Raw genomic sequence first — 24,826 nt, forward strand, 5'->3', positions numbered from 1 at the left:
TGAATATATCGTCTTCAAAATGACTTCAAACATTCCAAGGGTTGGTTCTAAATCTGCCTCTTGACTCCGTTTCTTGGTTAATCTCCGTAATTACGCGCAGCGTTTAGCGCTGAGGAAGCAGCCACGCTCACTTCCTGAGCTCTGCATGCAGCCTGCGTCTCTGGTGACCTCACAACCGATCTGATTCTGAACGCCAGACCTCGCCTTGCAATCTCAATCCGCCATCGTAATGTGGACCAGGTTTCATAGAAACGGAGGGCATTACAACGCGTTTGTTTGTGTGAGACCACCGTGGTCTGCTTTAACAGGGCTGCGTGTTGAACGTGTGTGTGTTCCCTCTCTGCCCCCCCCCCCCCCCTCCAGAGCGCTCCCCCCACAGGCCCATCCTACAGGCCGGCCTGCCCGCCAACCGCACGGTGGTGGTGGGCAGCGACGTGGAGTTTGAGTGCAAGGTGTTCAGCGACCCCCAGCCCCACATCCAGTGGCTGAAGCACATCGAGGTGAACGGGAGCCGCCTGGGCCCCGACAAGCTGCCCTACGTCCGGGTGCTTAAGGTAGGAGCACACCCTCCGTGGAGGGGGGGGGAACACAGATGTTAGTCTGCTCGGGACAAACGTGCACAAAGAGGGTCTCAACTTTCGTTGATTGTTAAGAAAGACGTCTTTTTATATATTTGCTTTCATTAAACCTTTGCTAAGAATTAAGTCAAATGACTGCTAAGAAATGTTGAGGGTTGATAGAATGCTGAGAAAGGACTTCCGAACCTGCTTTAAGTGATGAGGAACAAGGGTTATAAACTCATTGATTGCTTATGAAGACCTTCTAAACTACCATTGGTTACAATGACGTCTTGGTGAAAACCATGCGATCACAAGCCAAACGAGAGGCTTAAGAAGCATCACATTGTTACTGATGTTGACCGCTATTCAACGAGAAAGACGTAACACAATGTTTTGTTAATTTATATGTAAGTGGACGTGGTGATTTTGCCTTGATGTTTATAAATGCTGCATGTACTGTTTACAATTTAGTGCCATCCCTTCTGAGAAGCGACCGCCCAGCACAACGACAGACCTGCTCATCTCTTACTGTCTCTGCCAGCGTTGATGTGATGTTGTGTCCGTGCTGCCCTGTGTCCCCCCCCCCCCCCTCCTCCAGCATTCTGGGGTCAATAGCTCGGACACCCAGGTGCTGACGCTCTACAATGTGACTGAGGAGGAGAGCGGCGAGTATATTTGTAAAGTGTCCAATTATATAGGCGAGGCCAATCAGTCGGCCTGGCTGACGGTCACCCGCTGGCACCCCACAGGTAAACCGGTCCGCTGGAGCGCACGCACACGCCCACACCGCGGCCACGCCCGCACCGGGGCCACACCTGGCGAGTTAGGGGCCCCACGCTAGAGACAACCTGCCCATGTGGCTGTTTCTCTCCTCCCTGCCTCCCTCCATCTTGCTCTGCCTCCCTCCCCCCCTCCTACCTCGTTTTTCATCCTGACTGTAAATGACGCTATGGAAAATTCCCAGCAGAACAGTTGAAAGTGTTTAGTTGCTGGTTTATGTTGGAGTCTGCTCTCATTCTTGCCCCGTGCCGGCGCAGTGCCCACCTAATAAGGGCCTCTCTGTCTGCCATCCTGCTCCATTACTCTCGCTCTCCTACCCCGCTCACCTCTCACACACTCTCTACCTAGCACTCTCTGTCTCTTGCTCTCTTTCTCTGCCTCGGTCTGTCTCTCTGTCTGTCTCTCTCTCTCTGCCGCCGTCTCTGTCCCTCTGTCTTTGCCTCTCTCTCTGTCTGTCTGACTTTCTTTTTGACTGTCTGTCTGTCTCTCTCTCTATGTGCCACCTCTTCCTCTTGTGGTCTCCCTCTCTGTCTGTCTTTCTTTCCCTTCTGTTCGTCTCCTCTGTGTTTCCCTCCAATATGGCAGCTTTTACTCCTGTTCTGCTGCGGTTCTTTCCATGCTGGCCGTCTCCTGCATGCAGAGATGGGCCCGGGGGATGGTGTTCATCTGGGGCTGGAGAGCAGCGGTGGTGGGGTGAGACTGGCGGCCCGGTGTAGGGTGAGACGGGCGGCCCAGTGAGGCATCGCGCTGCCTCGGCTTAACTCCGCTTCTCCTCTTACAGGGCTTACACCCCCACCCCCCCCCCCCCATATGGGGGGGGGGGGGGGGGGGGGGGCTCTGGGTGAAACTAACTTGTGGGCGAGTCGCTGTCGGACCCAGGAGTTCTGGGAAGGCTCTTGGTTCCCCCCCTGTTCCCTTTCCGGTATTCCCCTCTTCTCGCCCTTTCTAACGGATGACTCTCCTTTCCCTCTCCTCTCCTCCTCTGCTCCTGGGCCTCTTGGTTCGCCTCCTCTCGTTACGTCTCCAGACCGCTGGCCTTAACACCACGGACAAGGAGATGGAAGTCCTCCAACTGAGGAATGTGTCTTTTGATGACGCTGGGGAGTATACCTGCTTGGCGGGCAATTCTATCGGGTTCTCTCATCACACTGCATGGTTGAACGTCTTTGAAGGTATTGGTGGTTCTCCCTGCGCTCCCTCGCCTCTCCACCGCCTCCTCCTTCCCCCCCCCCCCCCCCCCCCCCCCCTCCCCCTTTGCCTGGCTGTCCCCCGTCACATGGGGCAGAGCAGGGCTGTCGTTGGAAACCCCTGCTCTGCTGGGTCATGTGACAGGAAGCCAGTGCAGGGTTACCCTGATCCCCTTCCTCTCCTGCCCCTCTCAACTGGACCTGTGCTCGGCCCAGACCCTCTGGATGGGAGAGCACGGCTCATGTTGGTTTTATTTAATCGAAACACAGGCTGCCCAACAACCCACTTGGTTACATCTCTTAGGGGTAGTAGAAGTCCTGTACGGGGGGGGGGGGGGGGCAATAACCAGGTTGTTGACCTGATCACTGCCAGGTGTAGCGTGGCATTTAAGAAAAGTAACTGATGGTTTGTTGGTCGGTTCTGCTGTGAATTTTATTCAAAACGGTGTCTCCCATTCTGCCCTTTTAATTGGTGTTTACATTGGATTTCATTCAGGGTTATTTTTAACGATAACAGCCTTTGACAAGCCCCGCAAATGACAGATCTCTGATGTCATTTCCTGCTGTGCACACAGCGGTCGGCTCTGATAATTGGCCCGCTGCGGTGTCTCCGAGCTGCCAGCGGGCATTTGTCCAATTATCAAGCGGCTTGTCACTCAGGGGCTGTTCACACAAGCGTGGGCCGCTTGTGTTGCCGTGTTACTTTGGGGTGTAGTGGTGGGCGGGAAGAGAGAATCCTCGGTGTGACCCCTTGGCCCTCGCTGCAGTTTGAATAAAGTAAAATCCATCTAAACATTGTTTACAAGTTGTAGCGTTGGCTTGTGAGGCATGGACTGCTTGGTCTGCATAGAAAATAGCTAACAAATATTAAGACTCTTTATTCCTTTACCTAGCTCTTCTTTTGGGCAATATATAATATATAATTTATATTTGTTATAACTGGTTAATATGTTTTAAATAACGTAATTAATACAGGATGACAATCACATGTTTATTTAAAGGTGTACAGAATAAAGTGGCATCTCTAGAGGAATGGACCTGGCAGAAATGTACTGTAATATTCAAAGGTATTTTAATAAGGGATAAATCCCACTGACTGTTACCTTAGGATGAGCCTATAATATCTACCTACTGCAAAGAGGGTCCTCTTTGACAGAGCCGCCATGTTGCACCACCGTGTTTCAGTAGAGAAGACGTGCTTCAGTCTTTTATATAATCGCTATTTTCCTTGATAGCTATGAACTATGACCCTTTGAGGGGGTATTCAGTTTGTTTCGGTCTTCAACCTCAGTCTAGATGCCACTGAATCATACTTCACCTTTAAAGATTCTGTTTTAAATACAGTGAGCTACTTATTTTGTTGCAACCAACATGAAGTTGCAACAAAATGTAAATAGTATAATTTATTTTTCCTTTTACCTTGTATTCATATATATATATATATAAGTATTTATATAACAACATTTCTGAAGACAACCTTACCAAGGGGCACACCCGATTCTTTCTATACTAAAAACTGCTACACCTTGAGGATAATGCAAATAAATGTTGGTGATTTCACCTAATGGGAGGAAAAAAACATTCTGGATTTGATTCTTAAACTGATTTCAAAAAAATTATTCTTATTTTAATTTATTCCAAATAAAATATATACAATATGGATCTTGTGACAAGCATTGTAGTCATGATGACGCAAACACACTCTTTTTAAGAAACAAAATATATTTTTATTTTTTTATTATGTTAAAGGGTTTCAGAATGGGACATTTGTTAGGCAAATAGTCTGAGCTGTAGTAGTATAGCTTGCTATGTAAGATAATAGTTGATACTATTCATTTAGTTATATTATTATGTTTGTGTGGATGTTTGTTGTTGGGTGTGTACCTCCGACACAGAACACCAGAGCCATTGCACATCTTTGGATGATTTATTGTTTGTGTTACCGTTGGTGACAGTCTGTCGAGCTTTCAGCTGACCTCTGATTCACATCGCTGGTGTTCAGCACAGAGAACGCTTCTTCTGTCCCCCGTACCGCGTGTGTCTATGGCTCTGGTCTTCTTAGTGTGTGTGTGTGTGGTCTTAGTGTGTGTGTGGTTTTCTTGGCGTGTGTGTGTTATAGTGTGTGTGCTTTTCTTAGCCCGTGTTATAGTGAGTGTGTGTGGTTTTCTTAGCGCGTGTTATAGTGTGTGTGTGTGCTTTTCTTAGCCCGTGTTATAATGAGTGTGTGTGGTTTTCTTAGCGCGTGTTATAGTGAGTGTGTGTGCTTTTCTTAGCGCGTGTTATAGTGAGTGTGTGTGGATTCCTTAGCGCGTGTTATAGTGTGTGTGTGTGGTTTTCTTAGCGCGTGTTATAATGAGTGTGTGTGGTTTTCTTAGCGCGTGTTATAGTGAGTGTGTGTGGATTTCTTAGCGCGTGTTATAGTGAGTGTGTGTGGTTTTCTTAGCGCGTGTTATAGTGTGTGTGTGTGGTTTTCTTAGCGCGCGTTATAGTGAGTGTGTGTGTGGTTCACTTAGCTTGTGTTCTCGTGTGTGTGGTTTTATTGCGAAGGCATTTCATAGCTGTCTGCAATGTTGACCCCTCCCCCCCCACTGACCCCTGCCTCTTCCCCTCCCCCCCCGCCTGCCCCCCCCCCCCCACAGCGGTCCCCCACTACCCCCCCGCCAACCACACCTACCTGGAGGTGGTGATCTACTGCGTGGGCTTCTTCATCATCGCCGTGATGGTGGCCACGGTGGTGCTCTTCAAGATGCGCACCACCTCCAAGAAGAGCGACTTCAGCGGGCAGCTGGCCGTCCACAAGCTGGCTAAGAGCATCCCGCTGCGCAGACAGGTAACAGAAAGTAGATAGGGGGTTTGCAAACCTACTTCCTTCTCACCCCCCTCTTCCTGTCTCCCTCCCTCCCTGTGCATCGTTTCTGAAAACATTTTGGTTTTATGGGGTATGTTTCCATGGGAGTGTACCTGGTAGTCTGCATGGTAGCTGGGTTTGAATGAACCTTTATTCGTAGGGCTTCCCGATTCATTGCGAATCTCTGAGTTGGTTTGTGGCAGGTAGGTCAACCAGGTGGGTATGGATATTACATTATACATATTAACTCGTCATTGCTCAAATGTTTTGCCAGTTTAACACCCTCATCTCGTAAGCAGACTTCTTGTATCTTTCACAGTTGAAACCTTTCTAAGACTAAAGACATGATTCTAGAGTACCCGCCCCCTTCACCTCCATATGCCCCTCCCTCTTCTGCCTGTCACTCTGATAAGCCCCTCCCCTTGCGGTGCGGCCTCCCCGAACAGGAAGTAATGTGCGTGTTCCTTCCTGCAGGTGTCTGTGGACTCCAGCTCCTCCATCCACTCGGGGGTCATGCTGGTGCGGCCCTCCCGCCTCTCCTCCAGCGGCTCCCCCATGCTGTCGGGGGTCTCGGAGTACGAGCTGCCCCAGGACCCCCGCTGGGAACTGTCCCGCGAAAGGTGCGCACCGGCGGGAGGTGGCGGGGCTTCTCCACACCTGAGGAAGCCGCTGCAGATCCATTCTGATTGGATAGGAACAAGATTGGGATCCAAGGGTCATTCCTGCAGTCCCCTGTAACCCCCCCGTCCCCTCCCTTCTTCCCCCTCTGTCTGCCCCATACAGGCTGGTGATGGGTAAGCGTCTGGGGGAGGGCTGCTTCGGCCAGGTGGTGATGGGAGAGGCCCTGGGCCTGGACAAGGAGAAGCCCAACCGCGTCACCAAGGTGGCCGTCAAGATGCTTAAGTGTAAGTGATGAGCTGCGGCTACTTGTGTTCACTAGCGGAGATGGATGAGCTGTTTGTTATTGAAAATAACAATTTGGTGTTACATTAGGTGCGAAATATTCTGGTGTACTTTGCAGGCTGTTTTTCTATGTCTGCTATAACTGGATATCGTGTGTCTTGTTTTTTTATCTAATGGAAGCCATGTAAAAAGTATCCTCTTCTGTCGCACTGTTTGATGGATGAAGCTGAGTGGAATGAGGGTTTGTAAAGTACTCCGTTTAAGGGTCTTGGTGACGACTCAAGGGATTCACCAGTGATCAAAATCAATCCTCACACATAAATGGGTCAAATAACGAGGATATTCCAAAAACAATGACTCTCAGTTGGGAGTCCCCAGATGTGGCAGTGGTGCCCTAGGAGGGGCCTGCTGGAGTCTGAGAGCCCTTGACATTTAATACGAGGGGAACGGCGTTCCTGAGCTCCCCCACACGGGGAGGGATTTTTTATGAGGCCGCTGCCTTTTGAGTGTCTGCTGCTGGGAGGTCGGGTTTCAGCAGCGCCACCTGAGCAGATCGGGAGGAGGTCTCCTGGAGAGACGTAGCCGGGTCTTACCCGCTGGCTTCATCTCATTAAGGAGCCCTCTTCTCTGCTTGGGGACTTTGGTTCTGGGGATCTAATGTTTATCTGATTGTAAGTGATGGACACCAGGATCATAAAACGTAGTATATTGTAGCAAAGTCAATTACTACATGCGGCCTAGGTGTCTGCCACACTCCACCTAGGTGACTTTCTGGGCTCCTCAAAACATGGGCCACAGGGGGATGGGGTTAAATCTGGTTTATTGCAATGGTGTGGAAATGAACATGGCAAGGGTGCTCCACTGCCATCCAGAAGATCTGCTTGAGTGTGTGTTGTGATGGCTGGTTTAGGCCACGTTTATACGTAGCAGGGTATTTATAGAAACAAATATTTCCCCCCCTCCGTTTTCAAAAATAACATTGTGCACACAACATCGTTTTCAAAAAAGTTGTCGTTTACATCAAAACGGATAAATACGCCGTTGGGACATTATAACTATGCCAAACCTATGGGCGGCAGTGTAGGGAGAAGGATAAAGCCATGCAAGCCAATCAGAATCATCAGAATCAACAACAACGAATAACACGAGCGTCTTCCTGTAACAAGCAAACTGTAAACATAGGGCGCTCATATGACGTTAAGCATTTCCTGGCGCATAATGTTACGTTTCAGAACCTAAAACCCCGTTTCTACCCGTTGACACGACAACACGTAACCGGCGTTTTCAGAAATCTCCACTTTGGCCGGAGTTTTTAGAAATGATCGTTTTCTGTGACAAAAACTGCGTTTTCGTGTAAATGAGAGGCCAAACCGTGTGAAAATATCTGCGTTTTCCCTTCGTGTAAACGGGGCCTTAAACTGTGCACACTGATTACTCAATGTAAAGCAGGTGTGCAGCCTCACCCAGCCCCAGAGTCAAATCAGACTCAGCCAGGTGAGGCTGGTTGAACCAGCCATCGTCCAAGCACACTCCCAAGTATGTTAATACTTATCTCAAAATGAGCTAAGCCTTGGAAAGTCTGTGCAGTGCTGAATGCTGCCCCCCCTCCCTTTTGGTTTTTTTATCGGTAGTCAACAAAATCCTTAAAGTCCTCAACTCCCTCACTTCATCGTTGGTTGGTCTAGCAGCCAGGTGGGTAATATACTCCTCCCATGAAATCCGCTTGAAGGAAGTCAATAGACTTAAGTTGTGTTCCCAAACCCTGACGACTCTTGATACCGTGTGGGTCTGTGTTGTCCTTCAGCTAAAGTTCTGCACTTCTCCTCCCCTCTGTGTGCAGCGGACGCCACCGAGAAGGACCTGTCGGACCTCATCTCGGAGATGGAGATGATGAAGATCATCGGCAAGCACAAGAACATCATCAACCTGCTGGGAGCCTGCACGCAGGACGGTGAGTGATAAGCTAGGGACGGGGAGACCCACTCGCGCGTTTACCCTCGTGTGTGCGTGACCTTTGGAAACTCCTCTCCTGAAAAGGACAGCGGAGAAGGAGCTGGCGTCGGGCCTTTGTGCACATGGCACGTTCGCAAAGCCAGCTCCTGATTCCCAGCACTTGTACTAAACACATGTTTAGACCATGAGCCTTCTGGCAGCCAGCATCTAAGCTCTGGGGTTTGATGATGAACACAGCTGCTTCCAGGGCTCCCATATCTCTGAAATCATCCCTGACAAGGCCTGGCACTGTTCTCCAGCCCCGGGCTGCCGGGGGGCGGGGGCGACTGACCTCCAGTGAACCTCCCGTCCACCCGGCACTATTGACCACATTCCTCCAGGCCTTATCTGCTGTCTGCATTGAAACGTCTTATCTAGAGTAAACAGCCCTGTGGCTTCGGTCACGCTTTTCACTGCAGAGTATCAATGAGCAGGGCTGTGAAGGTTTGTGTTTGGGATCCTGCAGTCGTGCGGTGTCACCGTGCGCTACGGAGCAGCGCGCTCTGACTTAGTGTTCCCTTGCTGCGTTCTGACGGCAGCAAGGCCGCCCAACTCACATTCATATGGAGGCCTTCAGCAGATGTTCTGTCCAGGGAGTTACCTGAAGAGACGGACCGCAGGATCTGAAATCATAAAATAACCGTAACCTATCCCAGCGGGATGGATATTCTACACACTTACCTTATATCTAATTATAAAAGTATATAAAGTATCCATCTTAAAGTCAGCGAATAAATAAATGCAGGGGCACGATCGGGTGTCACTAGAGGAAGTGATCATCAGTGTATCGATTGACTCCCCTGCCCTCACGGACCCCCCTGTCCACAGGCCCGCTCTACGTGATCGTTGAGTTTGCGTCGAAGGGGAACCTCAGGGAGTACCTGCGGGCCCGGCGGCCCCCCGGCATGGAGTACTGCTACAACCCGGACCAGGTGCCCGTGGAGAACATGTCCATCAAGGACCTGGTCTCCTGCGCCTACCAGGTGGCCCGCGGCATGGAGTACCTGTCCTCCAAGAAGGTACACGCCCCCCCAATGTCATGTCCCAACACCTCACCCTAGAATAATACTGTCCCACTAAATCCCACTATAATAATACTGTCCCAGTGCATCCCACTATAACAATACTGTCCCAGTACATCCCACTATAACAATACTGTCCCAGTACCCCCCACTATAATAATACTGTCCCAGTGCATCCCACTATAACAATACTGTCCCAGTACCCCCCACTATAATAATGCTGTCCCAGTGCATCCCACTATAACAATACTGTCCCAGTACCCCCCACTATAATAATACTGTCCCAGTGCATCCCACTATAACAATACTGTCTCAGTACATCTATAATAATACTGTCCCAGTACATCCCACTATAATAATACTGTCCCAGTGCATCTATAATAATACTGTCCCAGTCAGCCCACTGTAATAATACTGTCCCAGTGCATCTATAATAATACTGTCCCAGTCCATCCCACTATAATAATACTGTCCCAGTGCATCCCACTATAATAATACTGTCCAAGTACATCCCAGTATAATAATACTGTCCCAGTACATCCCACTAGTGACATCCCACTATTGATTCACGCCATTAAAGATTGTGTGTGTGTTTGTGTGTGCGCAGTGTATCCACAGGGATCTGGCTGCTCGTAACGTCTTGGTAACCGACGACAACGTGATGAAGATCGCAGACTTTGGCCTGGCCCGCGACATCCACCACATCGACTACTACAAGAAGACCACCAACGTGAGCTGACCCCTCTCTGACCCCCCTACTGACCAAGTGATCAGCAAGGGCTCCACACGTGAGTCCCGGGGACCTTCTCGGTCCCCGGGACAGGCTGTAACACTACTCTTGTATCAGCCCATCTGATCCTGTCCACTGTTGGTGTGCGATCAGATGTAAAATATTTGGTGTTTCCTCCAATTCATCCGGACCATGAAGGTCTGAAATATACTTGACGACATGGTTGACCCAAGTCTTCACATCAAGTCAGGCTACAAAGAGAAATAGATGAGTGGAAATGTACAGCTTGACGTAGATCAACGAGCTTGCTTAACTACAGCGCCATAAGTCAATTTAAGTTCTGTTCCTTAAAAGTACGAATGGGATATGAAGCTAGAATCCCTAAAAATTATCTCTGTTCCACAAATGTACTTTTTATGAGGTATTGGTTTAACGCCCCAAAGAATCCTTAGGGTCTACATGGTTTGTGTGAAGCTCCACATCTTCACCGTCCTTTAGTAGGCCTGCTGTCTGAAGCTGCTCATACTGCTGGTCCCTAGAAGCTACAAAACCCTTCTGTAAAACTCTGAGGATATGGAGGGAAGCTCCCGTGCAGAGGTTTTGGGCCGTGCTGGTCCACGATCTTCTGACTTGTCGTTGTTTATCCCCCAGGGCCGCCTGCCAGTCAAGTGGATGGCACCTGAAGCCCTGTTCGACCGCATCTACACCCACCAGAGTGATGTGTGAGTCTCCAGCACCGTAACACACTCGCAGTAACACACTAAACGACGGTAACACGCTGACCGTCACACACCAACCGTCACACTCCCACACAACCACACTGACAGTCACACACTCACAGTAACACACTAACAGTAACACACTACTCGTAATGAGTATAATACAATGTATTTTGCACTTTTCCAAAAATAACTTGCATCACAAAGTTTGGGGTCCAGTAACAGAAAATTCACTATTGTTGAAGTACAACAGAGAAATCCCACCCATATCCCCGCCTAGCATGAGGAGCTCTGCCTGTGGTGTGAGTCCAGACCCTGGTCAACTCCACTGTGTCTCTGTTTGACCTTTGACCTTCTGCTGGGCAGCTGGTCGTTTGGCGTGCTGCTGTGGGAGATCTTCACCCTGGGGGGCTCCCCCTACCCTGGGGTCCCCGTGGAGGAGCTCTTCAAGCTGCTGAAGGATGGGCACCGCATGGACAAGCCCTCCACCTGCACGCACCAACTGTAAGGCCGCGCTACGCCACCCACACCACCTCACACCCCCTACACCCCCTACACCCCCTACACCACCTACACCACCTACACCACCCACACCACCTACACTATCTCACACCACCTACACCACCTACACCACCTCACACCACCTACACTACCTCACACCACCTCACACCACCTACACCCCCTACACCACCTACACCTCCTCACACTTCCTCACACCACCTCAAACCACCTCACACCACCTACACTACCTCACACCACCTCAAAGCACCTCACACCACCTACACCACCTCACACCACCTACACTACCTCACACCACCTCAAACCACCTACACCACCTCGCACCACCTCATTGGGATGAGAGGCTCTTGCATTTACATTTAAGGCATTTAGCAGACGCTTTTATCCAAAGCAATAAGTACATTTGTCAGAAGAAAGAGAAACAACATACCGCTGTTGGTACAGTACGGATGTTCATAGAACCAAGTGCCAAGTACTTACAATCGCTAGGTTAAACCCTTCCCCGTACACAACAAAGATAGCTAGGATAAGATGCTACACAATGCTATGTACCAGGGGCGTTGCTAGACCAAGAGCTTTACTGGGGCACAGGCCCCCAACTCCCAATACACTAATGTGCGCACAATATGAAATAGGCGGCTACAGAAGGGTATGTACGAGCTTCAAAATCCTTATCGTCACTCACTGTCATACTGTAGGCTATATTAAGGCACTGATAAAGGTAAAGAATCAAAGATGATTTACAAACAATAAGATTGCAACAAATTAAGATAAGAAAGACTCTGATTATTAGCTACCTCAACCTCAATTCAGATTTAAAATAAGTATTTCAGGAAAATAAAGTAACTAACAAACAAATAAAAAAAAGTCTCGTCATGACCTACACCTCTTTATGACCTTCACCTTTTTATCTAAAGCAGTATTATGCAGGATGCTCCCTTTTAAGGAAAGTTGGGCCTTACGCTAACAAACTCTAACAAGATGGTAAAATCTAAAATGCACATGTATACTTATTTACAAGCTGTGTGGAAACAGCATAAATTTGGCAGAACGACATGGACTAGAAATATATCTCTCCTAGGTCACAGATATCCTCCTCTATATTCTGAATAGTTTTACGTCTAGCCCCCATCATGTCCTCATCCGATTCTTGCCTGCCTCTCCTCCTCCTCCCCCTGCCTGGCCCGGGACTGCCCAGCCTGTGCTCTTTCTCCCCTCTCTCCTCCTCCTCTTCCTTCTTCTCCTCCTCCTCCTCCTCCTCCTCCTCCTCCTCGCTCCTCAATTAGTGTAGCAGCCACTAGCCAGCAACATCCACATAGGCCTAAGTATACTCACTGCATGCATTTCATAGGCTTTCCTACTAAACAGGGAAGCTTACCGTTTTCCGTATAGAGAAAACTAAATAGGCAAAATTGATATGGCAAAATTGATAAATACAGTACCACCACCGTCAGATAGGCGATTACAGGTTGTTTTTTTTAAATGATAAAACGATTCAACTTACTGTAGGGTCCTATAGTCATCTGATTTTGTAGATTATAGGCTACATTTTGAAATGCAGCAAACTTATTTAAGTTTGCCATTAAACCATTGATCAAATCACAGCACATCAAACTAGCAATTGTTGGCTATTACCAGCATAAATATCAATGTTAACGTTAATGTGGGCAATTATCATACCTCCCTCGTCCTTCCCATCTCTCCTCACTGCTCCTCTCCCTCTGCCTCTGTTCATGGAAAATTTCCTGATCTGAATCGTTTTTTCAGAAGGCTAATGTTTCGTTTACAGGACAGCTTCACAAAACAAATCCCTAAACTTTTACAGTGCTCTAATTTTCCGCGTCTGTGCGTGCACGCATGGTGTGTGTGTGTGTGTGTGTGTGTGTGTGTGTGTGTGTGTGTGTGTGTGTGTGTGTGTGTGTGTGTGTGTGTGTGTGTGTGTGTGTGTGTGTGTGTGTGTGTGTGTGTGTGTGTGTGTGTGAGGCTGTAAAACTATCTAGCTGCTAAATTAAGACTACAGACCCTCAGTATTGAAAAACTGATGCAAATTATGTGGGCAACATTCTCTAACAGCAATCAAGTTGTCATTGATTATGTCAAACAAGTTGTGAATTTGTTGTAACGTTAAAACAGGGGATGACTTACTTTGTGCTGATGTTTCCAGCTGCCGTGGTTTCCACTGTGTTTACAACGTAACATTAAGAAGAATCACGTGAACGATTCCAGAATAACTGCTTTTTTCATGGGATGTTGCGTTAAATCTTACCTAGATACAGTAGTGCTATTTTCTGATTGGCTATTATGTATCCCTTTTCTTTTTTTGATTGGCTGGTAAGTGGCAGGCTCGACTCGGGACTCCCGAGGCAGCAGGAGATGCGCTTGATGAATCCTGCCGGTTCCTAACCCATTCATTTAATAATGGTCACTGGAATTTTACTGGGGCACGTGTCCCAGTAAAAGGGGCTGACATCGCCTCTGCTATGTACTATTTTTAAGTCCAAAGACAGTGTGTAAGAGGGGGTTTGGGGCGGTAAGGGGGAAGCTATGCAGAGTCTAGGTGAACTCTGAACCAGTGAGCCTTGAGTCTCTTGCGGAAGCTGGTGAGTGACTCAGCGGTCATGACACCGGCAGGGAGCTCGTTCCACCAGTGCTGTTAGATTCTTAATCCCTGACACAAGCCCACATCCTGACCCAGCAGCCATCATCTCTGACACTCTGATGTAGTATTTGACACAAGTTGGCACATTAACGCACGCCCATGAGATCATTGAGGCTGGTGTGGGAACGGCTAGTGCGATCTTGGCTCGTTTCGATTGTGAAACTTCCTGCTCTAAATGTTTCTCATCCTGCCTCCACCCCCCCACCCCCGCCCCCTCCCATACCTCCCACCTGCAGGGACATGATGATGAGGGACTGCTGGAACGCCGTACCCTCTCACAGACCCACCTTCAAGCAGCTGGTGGAGGACCTGGACCGCTGCCTGGCCATGACCTCCAACCAGGTCGGTCCTGCTGCCCCTGCTGCATCTTTCTGTCTCATCAGTTCTCTATGCAGTCTTTTTGATTCTCTACCCATGAATTCTCCCCATCTAGACACCCTTTAAAAAAGCGTGTTGAGATGTGAAGCATTCATTGGTCTATCCATGTTCGCGTTCCACTTTGTTGCTCTCCTTAAAACCGTCCGAGGGGAACGCAGAGCGAGGCTAAACCTGTGACCGTCTTCTCCCCCTCTCTTTCTTGTTGCCTTCCCTCCAGGAGTACCTGGAGCTGTCGGTGGGCGTGGACCAGTACTCCCCCAACTACCCGGACACGCGGAGCTCCACCTGCTACCCGGACACGCGCAGCTCCACCTGCTCCTCTGGCGAGGACTCTGTCTTCTCCCACGACGCAGGCGTCGAGGAGCCCTGCCTGCCCAAGTTCCCGCCACACCCCAACGGCGCCGCCGTCAAGAAGCGCTAATGCTAACACTAGCATTAGCACTAGCGTTAGCCTAGCGCTAACGCTAAGCGTGTGTCGGCATGGCGCTGACACATGCCACCTCCCACCCAGCCCCCTCCCCCCCACACCGCTACCCCCACATGAGTCCTTCCTGTCCTGCGACGGCCACAGAAGAGGCGCGGGCTGGGTGGGGAGGGGGGGGGACCACGGACCCAAGGGCCTAGGGGGGTCGATGCCGGAACTCTGGTGCTTCTTTGACTCGGATGCATGACTCCCACTACCTGGCTCCCCCCACACAGACTGAGGTGGGCTGGCTACGATGTCAATTAGGGGGGGGCACCGTGCTACTCGGTGGGCCAGCGCTGGAACATTAATTTTTCTACAGAGTGCTGCTCTGCCCCCCCCCACTGGTCAGGAGAACCATAGGACTGACGATGGTGAAGGTGGTGCAAGTTGTGTTGCAGCTTATTGTTTGGTGTTACATTGCTGGTGAACTGCAGAGACTGTACTATTAGCAAGGCGACGGGACTGCCTTACACACAGAGGTCCATGTTTCATTCAAAAGTAACTTCTTGTAAATACAGGTAGAAAATTATAAATATGAATATATATTTACACTGTACTCTTATTTTTTAATATCATAATTGATTGCTTTTTTCTTTTTGTACAAGGATGCTTCAGTCTGATCCGTAAACAAAACGAAGCCCTTAGGGAAATACTCTGAAAATAATGAAATAATTGTACCATATTGTGGAAATGTTGGCCAGTTTTTGTTTTTCTGTCTTCTCTTCCTCCCGGCTTATTTTTTTGCGCTACATCGCTGCGTCCGTGAGTACGTTGACCAGCAGTTGTTTTGTTTCCATGGACTTGTATTTTTTATTACCTCTACAACACAACAAAGCTTTGTGTTTTAGTGTCCTTCAAAAAGTCGTGTGTGTGTGTGTGTGTGTGTGTGTGTGTGTGTGTGTGTGTGTGTGTGTGTGTGTGTGTGTGTGTGTGTGTGTGTGTGTGTGTGTGTGTGTGTGTGTGTGTGTGTGTGTGTGTGTGTGTGTGTGTGTGTGTGGGAGAGATGATATCCTGTATTTCTTGTCTTATTCCCAGAGCGGTGGTTGGTGACCCCGCTTGGTCTCCAGTGTATATACGTGTGGTTGTTGGCCGGTCAAAGGAACGCCACGTCTTTGTTTTATCTTCAGTCAACAACGTGCACTTCCATGTGCATGCCTTCAATGTGATGGACTAAACTTCGTATTGTAAATGCTTTGACAGCAGTTACACCGGCTGCCTTTCCAACTTGATGGAGTTGCAAAAAACCTGTAAGTCACCGTTTAAAAAAGGTTTACATTCAAATAAAATGCTATCGAAAATAAAAGAAATTAAAAACCAGCTGCTAAAGTTTCGGGTGATTTGAACTGAGCTTGATAAAGTCTAGTAGGTAAACATCAGCTGACATGTGTTACACGCTGAGGGCCGCCCTGCCACTACAGTCGTGGAGCAATCTAAACGCAGGTTGCCGGGAACGATTAAATATGATAATGCGGCGCTGGCTTGACGTTGAGCGGCTGGCGGCGCGGGCGCCCAGGCCGGTCGTAAACATGTCGTTTATGGCGGCGTGAGTGGCCCCAGCGCCCGAGGCGTTCATCCCCCAGGCCTCCAGGCCTGCCACGTTCCGGCTGGCCCCATGCCATTGGCTGATGCATCACACCAGAAGGCTGTAGCCACGCAACGGCCTACCACACAAGAGATACAGGCGCCCCCCCCTCCCAACGCTGTGTTTAATCACCAAGAGACGGACGGAGGGTGGGGGGGCCATGCAGCTCTCGGTCATGTCCAGGTTGAGAGGCCTGCAGGAACCAAGAGAGCATTTCTAGTGTTGTTGATCGTTTAGCTTCTCCATCCAACAACGACCAACAAGTATAATAATGTAAATTGATGAAAGTAATAATAAATGTATTTCCCTAGCAGACTAGATCATTGCTTTGATTTTCCCTGGAAACCTGTTGAATGTGGTGATACGTGTTTTTGTGAGCAGTGTTGAGTGATGAGGAGGGCTATATATATACATGTGTGTGTGTGTATTGAAACACAAATATACACAGGTTGAAGCAGCTTGGCCGTACGACCGATTAATGGCGTGTCCATCCTGGGTGCCATTAGAAGAGGAAGCATTAGCCTTGGACAGATGGCACAGGTACAGACTTTGAAAGAACAAAGGTCGCTGTCTAGAATAGATACAGCACTTTTATAAATGGAGAGCTGCACTTAATGGTAATGCTTAAAAACAGGATGAGGCTCACTTTATTGTGTCTTTGTGTTGGTTAAAGACGTACTGGGTGCGGTCTGGAAGTGCACCATGTGTGTTATGAGTTCATAACTGCTATTACAAAGTAAAACGTTTGGTATTCATTTTCACGTACAGAATCATTTAAGCTCTCTCGGTCTCCTCGCCTACCAAACTTTCAATGGTTAAGCTGCTGATAAAGTCTTTGCTTAATAAAGCCAATGGATCTATAGCTTTCAAAGACCTGCCCCCACTAAAACCGAGGTTTTTCCTGAGGATAATCTGACATCACTCAACAGTGAACAGTTTCCTCCAGACTGTTCTTGAAAAGGAGGCAGACGTCTCCATTTTTTCTTCTTTTGCAGAAGGATGTTCTAGCTTTTCTGTGTTGTATACAAAGCATGTAGGCTGAACGTGTTCCAAGTATATTTGTTGAACAGAGATATTTTTTAAGGATTCAAGCTTAAGTCCCGTTCCTTTAATTTGAAGGAAAGAGATTTAAAGTCATTTAAATAAGCATAACAACACACTGTTGGTCCGTACCCCTGTTTAATGTCTGATTTAGGTTGCTTTAATAAAGGAAGATTTTGGATCTACGTTAAGCTATGCATTTCCACTCATCTATTTCACTTCGTAGCCTGACTTGAAAATGTGAAGACTTGAGCCATTTCAGACCTTCATAGTCCAGATAAATAGGAGGATACACCAAATATTGTTAATCTGATCGGACACACTAACGGGACAGGATCTAAAGGGCTGATACGACCACGCGAGTAGTTTGATTCTCCTTGTTCAAATACTCTCTGGGGGAGAATGATACTTAATAGGCCTACGATGTGATAAGATCAGTGATTTTAGCCTTTTAAAACAAATATATTCACCAAATATTACCAAGATGAACAAACTTGTAAAAGGATCTGACATGAAGTGCGCTGTATGGAAGGTGTTTTTATGATTCCTTTTGCAGATTAATGCATCAATCATTTCTTTCAGAGACCAGTGGGCTGGAGGTGTCGGCCCTGTGTTCTAATAAAGCTGTTTATTAGAACCGCGTTCCTCTGAACCGACGTCACCGAGTCGTGAGTGGTGAGCTGTTGGTGAAGGTCAAAGCATAGCTGGGATAAATTCAGAAGAAATATGTCATAATCCATGAATCAATCTGATGTCCAGTAAAAGTCCACATTCTACTCAAACACAGAATAAGGGGTTTTGAGTCTCCTGGCAATGTTCATGTTTAGAATTCCTATTAAAATCCGGAAGCTTCTGAAAAGCAAACCCAAATGGAGTGTACAATCTGGAGCTAGGTCAAAGCTTGAGCTTCAGTACTTCACCGAGTTGGTGGATAAGACAGACAGTTGTGATGTCAGTCTCCAAGCTCCCAGTCAGAGAGACTGACAAGACGACCTTCATCCAGATGATGCCACACACGTGGAGGAGACTTAACATTAATCAAAGGCCTGCCCGTCCTCATCAGAGAGTGGCTCTGCAGCCAGCCACACTGCTATTGATGAGGAGGGGTGTGTGTGTGTGTGTGTTTGTGTCGTGTGTCTGTGGTGGGCTGTGTGCTTGTGTGTTGTGTTTGTGAATGTGTGTGTGTGTGTGTATGCATGTACGGGTGTGCATGCGTGTTGTTTGTTTGTGAGTGTTTTTGCGTTTATGGTTTTCTGGGAAGCGTCCAGAAAAAGCAGGAGAAGGTGACGTCAGTCTGTTTTAGTGTGTAGCCCCTGTCACCTCGCGGGGAACAAGTGGATATTTATGGAGGAGGCGGGGTGGGGGGGGAGAGGAGGTGAGGATTTAGGGGGCAAACTGTCACAATGAGATAAGGGGTATGAAATGAAAGACTGCAGCAGAGACAGCCATGTTGTACCCCAGGGATGGGCAGCATTTTGGGGGTTACATGGGGGGCTTACCCCCCCATGGTTGGGTAAACCAGCCTCTGCATCCTAAATGAGCTGTTCTCCAGCAGGGAGGGGGGTGCTCACTGAGAACCGAGATGATGTGCAGAACACTTCTGAGCATGAGGTTGATCAGTAAACCCATGCAGGCTTTTACAGCCCATTGTTTGCTAACTGTAACCGTGGCGCTCCCAGCCGGCTCACCAGCGGCTTAGCCGGAGAGCTGCTGTTTTGTTTACACGTGCGGCCGCTGAGGTTTAGGGCGTAGTTGGGGCCGTAACAGCAAATTATTCTGCAATAGAACAAAACTATGCATTGCTTTGTGAAGATGCAAATATCTAGTGAGCAGCATTGCTGGCTAAACGCTGGCTGGGAGGAGGGGTGGAGCAGGAGAGACGACGGCGGAGTCAAACGATAGCGAGCGCCCCACCTCATGCCGCTGCCCTCTGCTTGTTGACGGGCCCGTGCTCCGAGCTCCGGCCCCCAGCCCGGTCCAGCGTGTGACAGGGCCCGTAGAACGTCGGCAGCTCCGGGGACGGGTGTGACAGAGGGGGTGAGCCCGGGCCATGGCCTGTCACTCACTGCAGCCCTCCCCAGTGTCCCTCGATCCCTTCCTGCCCTCTTCCTGCCTCTCCCCACAGCGCTGCATCGCTTCACACTCAGGAATGCTGCTTTAGCTATTCCGTGGAGAACTGTCTGTCTGTCTGCCTGCCTGTCCGCCTGCCTGCCTGCCTGTCTGTCTGCCTGCCTGCCTGTGCCTAGTTCTCAACCATTCGCGGATATATACAAAAAAATAAGATTTCTATAGTCGACACGCAAGGGTGTGGTCAGTTAAATGAGATGAGCAAGGGTGTCATTGTTTCGCCCACGGTGAGACAGGTGTGTGTGTGTGTGTGTGTGTTAGAGTGTAAGGAGGGTGTGTGTATGTGTGTATGTATGCGTGTGTGTGTGTGTGTATGTGTGTGTGTTTGCACTGTGTATGAGTTTTCGTGTGTGTGTGTGCATGTGTGTGCGTGCAAATGCGTGTATGGGCTTTTGCGGGTGTCTGTGTGTGTGTATCTGTGTGTGTGTACATCCATGTGTGTGTGTGTGTGTGTGTGTGTGTGTGTGTGTGTTTGCGCTTTGTTAGTGTGTGTATGTGCGTGTGTATGCGTATGTGTGTGTGTGTCTGTGTGTGCATCTGCTCGACGGTGAGTTTGCGTCCCAAAAGCAGCGAGCCCGGGGGCAGGGCCCCGCCCCTTTCCCACCAGATCGACTTTCTTGGGCCGAGCGGAGAGACGGGGCTCCTCCAGGCAGGAGACACCTAATCCGGCCTGTCAGGGCCTTTATCAAACAGGATCAACGGGCGAGCCAAGCCCGCCCCCCCCCGCGACAGGAGGATACCTGGACACACATTCCTTCAACACATCCCGCTCACAGGGGACAGATCCTCTGTCTGTAATGGCAGCCCGCCCCACAGAGGGTGTGTGTGTGTGGGGGGGGGGGGGGGGGGGGTAACAGGGGGTGTGTGTGTGTGATGTGTGTGTGTTAGCGTGTGTGTGTGTGTCCGAGTGTGTGTGTGTGTGTGTGTGTGTGTGTGTGTGTGCTTGTGTGTGTGTGTGGGCGTGTGTGAGAGAATGTGTGCGTGTGTGTGTGTGGGAGTGTGTGAGAGTGTGTGTATGAGGGTGCGTGTGTCGGAGGGGGTGTTTGTGTGTGTGATTGTGTGTGTGTGTGTGTGTGTGTGTGTGTGTGTGTGTGTGTGTGTGTGTGTGTGTGTGTGTGTGTGTGTGTGTGTGTGTGTGTGTTTCCGTGTGTCTGTGTGTCTGTGTGGGTGAATATGAATATGTACATTATCATGCCTGAAAACCCAAATGGTGTCATCATGGTGGCTCTGGGAGTCGGCCGTCCTCCTGACTTTCCTCTGGTTCAGCTCCATGCTGACCATCCGGGGAGACCTGGTCCTGAACCTCTGAGTCCTAAAGGTCTCATCTGCCCCACTGAGCCCACATATAACTATCAGTGTGCGGTGGGTACTGGGCTGACCTGAGTTGAGTGTGCGGTGGGTACTGGGCAGACCTGTGGTCAGTGTGTGGTGGGTACTGGGCTGTGTTCAGTGTGTGGTGGGTACTGAGCTGACCTTTGGTCAGTGTGTGATGGGTACTGGGCTGTGTTCAGTGTGTGGTGGTTACTGGGCTGACCTGTGGTCAGTGTTTGATGGGTACTGGGCTGTGTTCAGTGTGTGGTGGGTACTGGGCTGACCTGTGGTCAGTGTGTGATGGGTACTGGGCTGACCTTTGGTCAGTGTGTGATGGGTACTGGGCTGTGTTCAGTGTGTGGTGGTTACTGGGCTGACCTTTGTTCAGTGTGTGGTTGGTACTGGGCTGTCCTGTGTTCAGCGTATGGTGGTTACTGGACTGTGTTCAGTGTGCGTTGGGTACATGGCTGTGTTTACGTTGCCAGACACCAACAGACTTCCTGTGTAATGCCGCTCTTGAGAACCAGCACATGGCCTTCGGACGGCCTCTAGTGATAAACATGGGCTGTCCTGGGAGGACAACCACTACCTTCTGTTGCCATCGACACCACTGGGATGAAACAATAAGTCTTCCCAAAACAATAATAAATAAGAGCGGACGATACCTGGCAGCCAAACAACAGAGCCTTAGCTTTCTAAGACTGAGTAACCCCCCAGCACCTTTCTCTGAGTGTCCCCACTTAAGGCCCTGTGCCGTCAGTGACAACGAGATAAGGGAGGGCATGAATCAACGCCGGCTCTCTAATCATATCACAGGCCTCTGAGCCATATGTCTTTGTACTCTCTTTAATTGAATTGAGCTTGGTGGGATGAGATTGCCTGACATACCTTCCCAATGTCTGAGCCGCCCCCCTCCCCACACCAGGAGAGGAAGCCAAGGAAACAGACAGGATCCACGCTGTCCTTCCTTGGGGAAACGGAGAGCACACTCAGTATCCAGCTAGCTCTAGCTAGGCTCACACATACTACCTCAATGTTTGGAGGCTGGTTCACTCTAGGCGAGGTTGACCCCCACCTCATCACGTACAGTAGCTGGCTAGAGACCTCCCCCCTAGGGACACCAAATGAGGAATGATGATGGGCATTAGGGGCCTGGTGACGACGTTACAGGAGCCTTTTACAGGTGGAATCGTCTATGAGGACAGATGAGTGCAGCGGGTCACACTGCGGGGACAAACACATGCTTTATTGAGTTTCCCTGTCACATGATGCTTGTCGGTGGCCCTGCATATAAAGTGGCCCTTGACTCATGCTCAGGCGGGTGATCGTGCCTTGTTCTCTGTGACGTCACGAGGAACCACAGGTGATCCATCAACGGGCGGCGGCTGGCGGGACCAATCCATCTCACGCTGTCCTTGTCTGTCCATGTTTGTGTTTACACTTTTCTAACTAATGATCATATTGCACAGAACTGCTGGAGATTTAGCGTACGAATGCCTACAACAACATACTATATTCACGTTGTCACTGTAGGTCTTAAGGCATGAATACAGAGTCAGCTGGAGGCTTTTTCGAAGAAGAAATCCCATGAAATACGACATGGTTTTTCCAAGCCCTGAAATCGTGCTTCTCCCAGAGTGGCCCAGAGTCCCAGCAGGTATGTGGAGAAACAAAAGCCCAACGGCCAACAGATGTTAGGGGCGGAGACAGAGGGTCTTTTTCTGGGCTCCTGGCCCCTCATGGGATGGCCACAGCCATCTTGGTGGTGGATGTGGGCGACCGTCCTCGCCCTTGACGTAGTTCCGCCACTAATCCAAACACTGAGTCTCCAGCATCGAGAGAAGAACCTGGAGCTGGTCCAGACGCAGACGTGAAGGCTCTGCTTTAGAGCAGCACAGCCAGACAGAACAGGATACGGTGGGGGTGTCTGCTGCTAAGGTTTGAGAAAAGGCCTGTTTTGGTTTGATGACTCATTTGTGCCACCTCAACATGGCAGTCGCTGAATGCTACCTCTGCTAAGTCCTACCCCCTAAGTTCTGAGGAGGAGTGTTTTTCCCCAACTTGATTTTCACTCGTCTACGGCAATCTGGAAATAAAATAATCTGGTTCTAGGAACACAGCTGGTATTGTGGTTATTTTTTGAATGGACATGCACTATTAAAGGGAACATGTTGAATCTTTAGAAACCCACAAAGATTTCCATACAAACAAAAAAATATGTTTACCTCATCTTGTTTGTGCCCACAGAAGATTACAAAGACAGAATCTTTCTTTGCTTGATATCCCAAATCATTTTGGTTTATGAATAAATCCAGACATTAAAGTCGACCGTAACCTATGTCCTATTTTTATAAAAAGATGGCCACAAGAATAATGTGTTTATATCAATAATAATAATAATAAAATAATAATAATAATAATGATAATAATAATAATAATAATAAAGTAATTGAATCATCCATTTTACGGTAAAGATTAAACGTTAATATATTTTGGGCTACCATGTCCTTATTAAAGAGTTGGCAGCCTATGTTTTCCAGCTGCTGCTACATGCTCTCCCTCTCTCTGTGCAATTAAACTGGTTCCCACCGGAGGTGAGCTGGGTGGAGCGCTTTCAGGAGTAAGCTGAAGCATTTACGGAGAAAAACAACAACCAACAAGCACCTCTTTAAGTACACTGAACTTCCTGGGAAATGTTGTCAGGCCCTAATGAATCAAAGTCAAAAGAAATACATGCACACGCAAGTAGCCCAATTCTAGACGTCCATCATAACCAGACCTGTCGCGGCATGTTCGTTTTCAGAAGAAAATGGGTGTGGAAGCAAACATGATGTGTGCCCAATATTCCATGACATGCTAATGCTAGCTAACAACCGAGCATTCTGACATTCAAAATGATAGTGGTGCTAATGAGCGAGCACACTGACATGCTAATGCTAGCATGGCTAATAAGCGAGCACGCTGACATGCTAATGCTAGCAAGGCTCATAAGCGAGCACGCTGACATGCTAATGCTCGCAAGGCTAATATGCGAGCATGCTGATATAATAATGCTAGCAAGGCTAACAAGTGAGCATGCTCACATGGGGGTCATCCCTATGTTCCCCGGGTCCTATGTTCCCCGGGACCAATGTTCCCCGCTCGGGGAAAATAGGACCCTTTTTTTAAAAAAAGGTCCTATATTCCTCGTTTTTCCCAAACAGGGTCCTATGTTCCCCTGTAGCAATACATACCGGGGAGCATAGGACCCTTTTTCTGAAAAAGGGTCCTTTTCTGAAAAAGGGTCCTATGCGGCATTGCCAGACACAGGCAATGCTAAAAACTGTCCACTAACATGATCCCCGGTCACGTACATATCGGGGAACATAGGACCCTTTTTTGGAATAGCGGGGAATGAGACTGGGGAACATAGGACCCTTTTTTAAAAAAAGGGTCCTATGTTCCCCAGTCTCATGCAAAGAGGGGAACATAGGACCCGGGGAACATAGGACCCGGGGAACATAGACACGCTCCCCTGACATGCTAATGCTAACAGGGATAATGAGCGAGCAGGCCGATTTTCAAGTCCCTGGGCCGCTTTAAAGCCGACTTGCGATTGATCGAACAATGGGGCTGATTGTTTTTGTTTGGTTGTGAGTTATGGCGCCCCCGTCACAGAAGAGGGACTTACGTCCAGTTTCTACACATGTAGCACCTTAAAAACCCTGAGTTGTTCGCCTTTAGAGTGGTTGAAGTCAGTGTTTTTCCTTGCCTGGTCCTACCAGAGTCTCGTACTTAATTTCATTTGCACAGAATGTCTGGACATACCCAATTGACAAACGTTAACTCACTTGAAGGCGGGATTCTGATGAAATTCAAAACTATTGTATCTGCCCAGTGCCACTCTGGATCTGCCATAACCAATCGCTAACGTTTGGCCAGGAATAACGTTGCGCGCAGGCTGTAAACAAAACAAACACTGTGCGTAAAGATGTCCGTCAACGAGAGCTGACTTTAACGTCA

The 24,826-nt window shown here is 48.9% G+C and overlaps 1 protein-coding gene across 4 annotated transcripts in view; it reads left to right on the forward strand.

The window, feature by feature from the left end:
• LOC130384070 (fibroblast growth factor receptor 1-A-like) overlaps nt 1-17,250 on the forward strand; it is a 31,983-nt gene extending 14,733 nt beyond the window's left edge. The window contains exons 7-18 of one of the 4 annotated variants that reach the window (XM_056592073.1): nt 364-554; nt 1,159-1,309; nt 5,167-5,363; nt 5,850-5,995; nt 6,159-6,280; nt 8,119-8,229; nt 9,099-9,289; nt 9,900-10,022; nt 10,674-10,744; nt 11,108-11,245; nt 14,156-14,261; nt 14,515-17,250. In XM_056592073.1, coding sequence (XP_056448048.1) covers nt 364-554; nt 1,159-1,309; nt 5,167-5,363; nt 5,850-5,995; nt 6,159-6,280; nt 8,119-8,229; nt 9,099-9,289; nt 9,900-10,022; nt 10,674-10,744; nt 11,108-11,245; nt 14,156-14,261; nt 14,515-14,718 — 1,751 coding nt within the window. In that variant the 3' untranslated portion in view covers nt 14,719-17,250. Of the gene's footprint in view, nt 1-363; nt 555-1,158; nt 1,310-2,367; nt 2,513-5,166; nt 5,364-5,849; nt 5,996-6,158; nt 6,281-8,118; nt 8,230-9,098; nt 9,290-9,899; nt 10,023-10,673; nt 10,745-11,107; nt 11,246-14,155; nt 14,262-14,514 lie in introns of all 4 variants that reach the window. The other 3 variants (XM_056592074.1, XM_056592075.1, XM_056592077.1) reach the window with 3 other exon arrangements.
• Nucleotides 17,251-24,826: the final 7,576 nt, after the last annotated feature.

Source organism: Gadus chalcogrammus, chromosome 6 (assembly GCF_026213295.1).
Source record: "Gadus chalcogrammus isolate NIFS_2021 chromosome 6, NIFS_Gcha_1.0, whole genome shotgun sequence".
Taxonomy (NCBI): domain Eukaryota; kingdom Metazoa; phylum Chordata; class Actinopteri; order Gadiformes; family Gadidae; genus Gadus; species Gadus chalcogrammus.